Source organism: Microtus ochrogaster, chromosome 8 (assembly GCF_000317375.1).
Source record: "Microtus ochrogaster isolate Prairie Vole_2 chromosome 8, MicOch1.0, whole genome shotgun sequence".
NCBI lineage: Eukaryota > Metazoa > Chordata > Mammalia > Rodentia > Cricetidae > Microtus > Microtus ochrogaster.
This window is the reverse complement of record NC_022015.1, coordinates 15,551,994-15,559,971: the sequence shown is the minus strand read 5'-3', so window position 1 is coordinate 15,559,971 and position 7,978 is coordinate 15,551,994. Positions and strand designations below refer to the sequence as shown.

At 45.0% G+C, this 7,978-nt stretch overlaps 1 protein-coding gene across 1 annotated transcript in view; it reads right to left on the bottom strand.

Moving 5' to 3' along the window:
* Dnah3 (dynein axonemal heavy chain 3) overlaps window positions 1-7,978 on the bottom strand; it is a 162,490-nt gene that overhangs the window by 128,838 nt on the left and 25,674 nt on the right. The window contains exons 14-15 of the mRNA XM_026781152.1: window positions 7,724-7,908; window positions 6,455-6,578 (exon numbers count right to left, since the gene is read on the bottom strand). Of these exons, the coding sequence (XP_026636953.1) occupies window positions 6,455-6,578; window positions 7,724-7,908 (309 nt within the window). The remainder of the gene's footprint in view (window positions 1-6,454; window positions 6,579-7,723; window positions 7,909-7,978) is intronic.

Here is a 7,978-nt window from a genome sequence, read left to right as displayed (position 1 = left end):
ACACACACACACACACACACACACACACACACACACACACACACACCTTAATAGCTAAGTAACTAAATAGAAGTTAATATCACATTATCTAGAATTGAGTTGGTTTTTTATCACTATACAAGAATTTGCTCCCATTGATGAAACCTATATATTTTCTTCATTAACTCCACATGTTCCCAGCAGCTGCAGACTGTCTGGCATACAGACAGCAATCAATGTTCATTAAATGAACAAGAGAGCTTGCACAGCATTAGTGACCGTCCATAGGTTGTGCTCTTATCCTCTTAGATTCTAAATCCTACTATAACAAGTTTAAATGTCCGTTCTTTTTCCTCTTAATAGTACTTTAAGAGAGCTGCTTTTCAAGTGATTTGGTTTGGGTTTCATCTCTAATTGCGCCATGTGGGAAGCAGTCTCAGCTATGATCCATACCTGTGGTTCATACCCTGTATAATTGGCTCCCTCGAGTTTGGGCTAGATGTGGTAATTCACTCCTTACAAACAAAATATGGCAAAAGGATAGATTGGCCTCCTCAAGAAAGTTTCCAAGAAAGTCAATTTCTATTTCTTTTGCTCACTCTTACTTTGAGGGAAAACAGCTCCCCCGTGGAGAGGTTCATGTGGTGAGAAGCAGAGCCAAGGGCCAGCATGGTGCTCAGGCCTACTAATAACCATGGAAGGAAGCCCAGAATTGGATCATCAGCTAGTGGGACCCCCAGACCAACCTACAGCCTGGGCTAGCATTCTGACTCCAGCTTCACAGGAGACCTGGTATCAGAGACATATAGCCAGAAATACAACTGAGTGGCTCTTGGGAGATCTGACCCAAAGACACTGTGAGAAATCCTCATTGTTTAAAGATGCTGTGTTGTTTTACGTCACCATAGATACCTAATGTATACAGTTATATAATTTCTGCTCCTTCTAATTTTTTGAGTCCTGAAACATGGCCAGTTTTTAATGAATATCTATGGGCATTTAAAAATAGATATTTTATACTGCAGGATAAAGTTTTAATGGAAGTCACTGGAAATAGCCTCACCTCTCACTGACCCTTCTCTGCAAAGCTGATTAACTGAAATCTTAGTGATGGTGGAGAGATTGAGACACGGCAGGTCCAAAGTCTAATTATAACTTCTCCTGGGCTATCTCCGGTTCTCTGCACACCTCTGTGTCTGACCTAATATCCTTGTGAGTAGACCTTTTGGAATGCATTAGCTTCGCAGAACACTAGCTTCCACCATCCAAAATGCTAAGACTCTGTCAGCACCGGGGCTGACGGCGCAGATTTCTCTACTTTTCCTGTTAAGTCCACCCCCATCACCAACGTGTCTGACAAGGGCCTTGGTTTATAACTTTCTTTGCTCTGTCACTGTGAAAACGTCACCAGACTGTTACCACGTGGGAACACAGAGTCGGGGGTACCTCGGGTCTGTGCTCCCCAGCCATGAGCACTCATTTTTGGTTCCAGAATAAACTCTTCTCATCCTGCAAGAGGTAGAAGCTGTATTTTCATGTTGATCTTATGAGTGTGGAGAGAGAGTGGGAGACATGCCCTGCCAGTTAGTCAAGACTACTATTTATTCCATTATCTCTGCATCCAAGTTACTCTTCTATTTGAATTATATGCTAGTTTATGTAATTTATATATAAGAATTGATATCTGCTTAATTTTAATTTTCTTTTATATATTTAAGTAACCATCTTTGATCTACTGGTTTCCCCAAAGTGTTACTAGCCAACTGGAACACTAGATAATCTTCCAGCCCAGGGAGGTATGGCTTTATTCTCTTGTTCATTGTCATAGCTCCTCTGCCACCTTGGTTCTTATCATTCATCCTCTTCACATGGCCTGGGCGGCCACTACCATAAGGAGAGCAGAGGGAGAAGTCTATCTTCTGAGAGGCCAGATAATGAAGAATGGGATGTGTCTTAGTTAGGGTTCTGTTGCTGTGGAGAGACAGCATGACCATGGCAACTCTCATAAGGAAAACGTTTAAGTGAGGTGGCTTACAGTTCAGAGGTTCAGTCCATGATCATCACGGTGGGGGTATGCAGCATGCAGACAGATGTGATGCTGGAGGAACAGCTACATCTTGCAGGCAACAGGAAGTTCACTGACAGTCACTCTGAGGGAAGCTTGAGCAAAAGAGACCTCAAAGCCGACCCCATAGTGTCACACTTCAAGGCCACATCTCCTAACAGTGTCATTCCCTTTGGGGGCCGTTTTCTTCCAGACCACCACAGGAAGTTCATCACCTGTTGTGGGCCCTGATCTGGTGCTGGTGGACGAGCTCTCAGATGTAGTGGGTAGACTTGGCCCAGTCCATCTTAAAGACCCGGGCCTGAAGCTGCTTCTGTAAGAAATCCTCCATCTTCAGGCAAACATATAATTCAGTTTCATCTTTCCACATCCAGCGGCCCAGTGCTAATGAGTTCTTACAGCAGGATATGACCTTCAGGAAGACACCACGGGTCCTATTAGCCACTTCAGTGTCAGCAGCTTCCGGGTGGCTTTGTGGGTCTTGGTTAAGGTAAATTTGTGCCTTCAGACCTCACGTGATGTGGGATTTCCCTCTGTATGCTGTGAATACCACTGATTAAGAAAGAAACTGCTTTGAGCCTGTACCAGAGCAGGGCAGGGCGGAGCAGAGCTGGCTGGGGAGGACTGGACTGAATGCTGGGAGAAAGAGGGCGGAGTCAGGAGAAGCCATGTAGCTCCCCCTGCCAGAGACAGACTCTGGAACTTTACTTGGTAAGCCACAGCCTCGTGGTAATACACAGATGAACAGAAATGGGTTAAATTAAGATGTAAGAGTTAGCCAATGAAGCTAGAGCTAGTGGGCCAAGCATTGATTTAAATAATACAGTTTCTGTGTGATTTTGGGAGTCTGGGCATCTGGGAACAAACAAGCGAGCTCCTACTACACTCACGTTTGTTCCAGACTTCATATTTACCTGTCAGCTTCAGTTTCTGACTGAGATGCAGTCTCTCAAAGGATCTCCACGGGGTCACATAGGTTTTATGACAAAACCAGCATGTTAGTTCCCACTAATATTTTTTTTTCTTTTGCTCAGTGCTTCTCAAACTTTCTAATGCTACAGTCCTTTAATACAGTTCCTCATGTCATGGTGGCCCTCAATTATAAAATTATTTTCATTAATACTTTATAGCTGTAATTTTGCCACTGCTATGAATCATAATGTAAATATCGGATATTCAGGCTATCTGTTGCGTGACCCTGTGAAAGTCGTTCTACCCCGAAGGAGTTGCTCACATAGGTTGAGAACCATGGCTCTTAATTGGATAACATTTCCTTTTTTCTTTGTATTATTTTTATCTTCCATTTTCCTCTGTGCATGGCATGCATGTCTATTGTCATATATGTGCATGTTCACATGTGTGTGTATGTGCTCATGTATGTGAAAGCCTCGGTTCATGTGAGGAATCATCCTTGATTGTCCTTTCACCTTATTCATTTAAGCTGCGTTTCATTATCAAATCCAGAACTTGACAGTTTAGCCAGCTTGTTCTGGAGATCCCCGAGACTGAATAATTAAAGGTGGCTGCCACCCACACCCATCTGACATTTTATATGGCTTCTGGGGATCCAAAGGTCAGCAAGCATTTTAACCGCTCAGAAATCTAACTGCAGGTGCATGTGGTGGGCACCAGAAGACATCTTTCAGGAGCTGGTTCTCCCTTTCATCTGTGTGATCTAGGGACTATACGCAAGTCGTTGGTTCGGGAAGGCTAATGCTCTTACCTACTGACCCATCTTGCCAGTCCATTGTTTTTTTTTGACTGGCTTGTGATAGTCTTAGTTACAGACAGTTTAGGATTTCCTGAGATGGATAAGAACAGAAACTATATTAATAGCAGGATTAAATCAATTTTTAAGAAAGCAATGTGAAACAAAGGGCAGAAGGACACGGTGAAAGCGTTTCAGAGGGGCTATCGGGAAAAAGGTGCCACTGTGCCAAGCAACACAGTGTTTTCTTTTTTTAAGTTGGAAAGGGGGAAAAATAGGAGTTGAAGGGGGCCAGGAGACACAGAATAAAAGGAACTGCCGAGAAATAACAGGATGCAATGTTGTATCCGTTTGTCATTCAGGTTCTCATTCGAGTAAGTGAATCATGAAACATTAGACCCTTCCTGGTACCAGGTTAAAAGTTTTCAACAACTTCCTACCACGGTTATAAAATGAAATACACACTCATGACTGTGACCATAAACCTCCAACCCTCTGATTCCCGACCTCAGCGGAACAGCCACCCTCCCAGTCCACCTCTCCCACCAGAGGGCCGTTTCCCATGCTGTCTACGCTGCACCCAGGGGCTCTCTCCTACTCCACGTCTTTGCTCGTCCAGCTACTTGCTAAGTTCGTTCTGAAAGGAACCCTCTTGTATCAGGCACAAGCTCTAGGCTAGTTCCTGCTCGTGTTTTTCAGAGAGCTTCTCCATGCTCCCATTCTGTCCTCCATCTTCCCACCTGCCTGTCTCAACAGAACAGGGACTCTGAGAAGAGGCGTGGCAATGGGACCACGAAAGGAAAGACCTCTGCTCTTTGCCTGGCTGTCTGAGCTCCTGGGAGAGGCATCCTGCTTTTGTTTCTTCCTGTTGGATTCCTCTTTGCTGCCTTTGTTTAGCTTTGCTTTGTAATAAGCTATTATTTTAGAATGTAGAAGGCATTTAAAGTATCCTAATTGTGAACGAATTTCATTCATGCACTCTTCTCTACCTCGAGCACCTGCCCCTTGGAAAACACACCACTGTGTCTAAATCTTTAAAAGGCTTTGTGCCAATCCATCCCCTGAGCCATTTTCCCCCCTTCTTTTTCAAGATGCCAAAGGGTCTTCCATCGCACTCCATGGGAGAGAGCAGTTCAAACACTTATGTCTCGCCTGTCATTTGTACTGACCACAAAATCCACAACAGGATTGAACAAAATGGGGGCAGTGGGGCCAAAGCTGACTGTGCAGTTATCTACACAGCTACCCCAGTGACTGTCTTTTTACGTTACCAACTCTCTAAACACTGTATCCATGTAAAAGAGAACAACCTACTAAAAGTGGTTACTAACTCCCTAGAGGACAGCAATGCATAGACTTGAGGACCACATTAAAATATTACCAGAGTCATCTCCTGTAACTTTGCATAACTGCTTAGCAAATTATAATGTCTAAGGTATGTTACAGCACATGTAGAAGTCACATAAAATGTATTTCATATGATAATACATTCAGAACATTAGTTCGAGTATTGGAGCTGTCCTTGGGACCATTGGAGTCCAAGTGAAGATAATAGAGGATTTGAAAGTGAGTGATCGGCCACATTCCTGGCAGGAAGTAGAATTTACTCTGAAGAACAAAGTAAGAAACTTCAATTAAAGACTCCTACCGGGAGTAGATACAAATAGGGTTAAAGGGATTTATAGTTTGGATCTGCAGTCCAGCACAGGATGTTTTAAATGCTGATTCTCCAGTTGGCGGCGCTGTTCTGGGATGCAGTGGAACCTTTAGCAATCCTATTTAATAGAAGTTGGATACCAGAGGTGGCCTTTGAAGGTCACAGCTCAGCCCTTTGTTCTCTCACCTTCCTTGTCTGTCATGGCAAGGACAGCTTCTATCACACACCCCTGCCTCTGTGTGGTTCTGCCACGCTTTGCCCACCACAATTGGCTCAAATCCTCTGAAACCACATGCTGAAATAAATCTTTCTCCTCTTACGTTGTTTCTTCCAGACACTGTGGTCATAACACAAAAGTGACAGGCACAAACAAACGCAGTGAGGTAACTAGGTTACGACCCCTGTGGCTGAGGGGACAATGTGAACCATGGAAGATCAAGCATTGCCATTCAGAGGGATGCTGGTACTGGGGCCCAGGGACAAACACAGCAAGGGAGAAAGAAATAGAATTCAATCATGCTCCAGCCTCCTCCAGGACTCACCAGTGCCAGAGCCCAGCCTGGAGCCAACTGACAAGAGACTGGAAGGAAGCCTCTCAGACAGTGTGCGAGAAGAACGGACAGCCAGAGGTGGGGAGGCTAATAGAGAATGCTTGACCCTGAACCCCAGAGCTGATACAAATTGGGAAAATGGGTTCCACTACCATGGAGAGGAAACAAGATTGTTTCCACAGAAGACAGATGAACACATGGCCGTTCCTCAGCCTTTGTCGCTCATGTGGAACAAGGGATAGTCAACATTTACCAAAGGGAGGCCTGTGCCAGGGCTGCCTGGGCTACCTCACTGAGCCTCTGTTGCTAGAGCTCAGGGACTAGTTGATGGGTCCAACTGAGTCCCTGCCCAGGAGGAGAAACCCTGCACCCTTCCCACACTGCAAGTGACAGCCCATACACCACTGAGACAGGCTCTAGACAGAACCAGGCATCTGCAGAGTGGGTGGTGTATAGAAAGCCATTCCCAAAGTAAGCCCAGACTCCCCCTGTACCTTTTTATTAGGTCCATCTCTGCCTGATCCCTCTTGCTAAGAAGCAGATTTCGGCTGTTTTCAAAGACATCTTCTATCTGGTCAGGCCAGAGGAACAGGGTGCTGTTAAGTTTGATATCCTCATCTGCAAAACACACAGAGTCTGCTGCTGGGCATTGCCCAGGATGTGGGGAATCAATTTAGGAGGTAAAAGATGGTCGGAAGTCCACCTCTGTGGGGTGGTAGTAAATGAATGGAATCATGGATGAACGAAGGGCAGGGTTCACCGGGTGCTTATTAGAGACCATGTTAGTATGCAGACAGCATTATCACCCTTATTTCACAAATGGGAAACACAGTGAAGTTACGTGGTCAAGGCTGCATTGCTGGAGGTCAGACTTCAGTTCCAAGCCCAACCATTTCCAGAGCCTATGTTCTAACTACTCTGCCTTATTGGCTCCTAAGAAGCATCAGAAATGTGGGGTGTAGCTCCTTTTGGATAGCTATCACCCCTTAATCTCATCTGCAACAATGGCAGTAATTGTTTCTAGGTCATCCATGCACCCTGTGTGAATGTTATAATTCTGATGAGTGAAGATGTGGAGGCCAAACGAGAGCCTAGCTTGTCTCCATGGAGCCAAGGGCACAGCTTCTGAATGATGATGACTGCTCAGGCAGTCACCTTGTATTCCCAGTCTCTGTCAATGCTCCCCAACATATCCTAGTTTGGAACATGTAGTCCGTACATGTTTCCAGCTGGGAAAAGATTCGGGAAGAACAAAGGGATTTCCCCTTTCTAACCTAGCCCTTACTTCAGAACTCCAACTTGATCCAAGAAGGCTTTAAGGGGCCTAAAGGAGCGGGAACATTTTTTTTTCCTTCTAAAGTAGACAGAAACAAGTTCTAGTCCCTCAAAGACAGGACTGTATTGAGATTAAGGACAAGTGAAACTACCCATTTATCAAAAGACTCTGCATTTGGAACTAGCTGTTCTTGAGCCTCAGGGTTAGATGCCAGTATAGGGAGCTGAGAGCCAGAGGCAATCCTGTGGGTGTGCACTCACTTAGTCTAACAAGATTCCCTTTGTATGACTCAAATCCTTGCGAATCAGGATGTGAATTAGTGCCTCTTGCATATGGGGCATTGGGAAAGCTTTCCCAAAACTGTATAGTGGGGTGCAATGAACCTACTTTCTCCCAAGATTTAATTCCTAAAATATAAAAAAACCCACATTTTAATATTTACATAGGAGCACAAGCATGCATGTACACACATACGGTGCAGACTTACGGGGCAAGTCTGCATAATCCATCAGGAACTCGAGCCTCTCACTTGCATCTCTAAGTTGCCTCCTGAGTTTGAACACAGTGACATCACTGGATTTCCTTAAGTATTCGATGAGGGCCACTAGCTCCGCGGTGTTGGCAGGGATCTCACTGACTTTTTCAGCGATGGTGTTGTACTGATTACAAATGCTGCGGAGAAAGAAATGGTCACAACCACCACCACCACCACCACCACCACCACCACCACCACCACCACCAC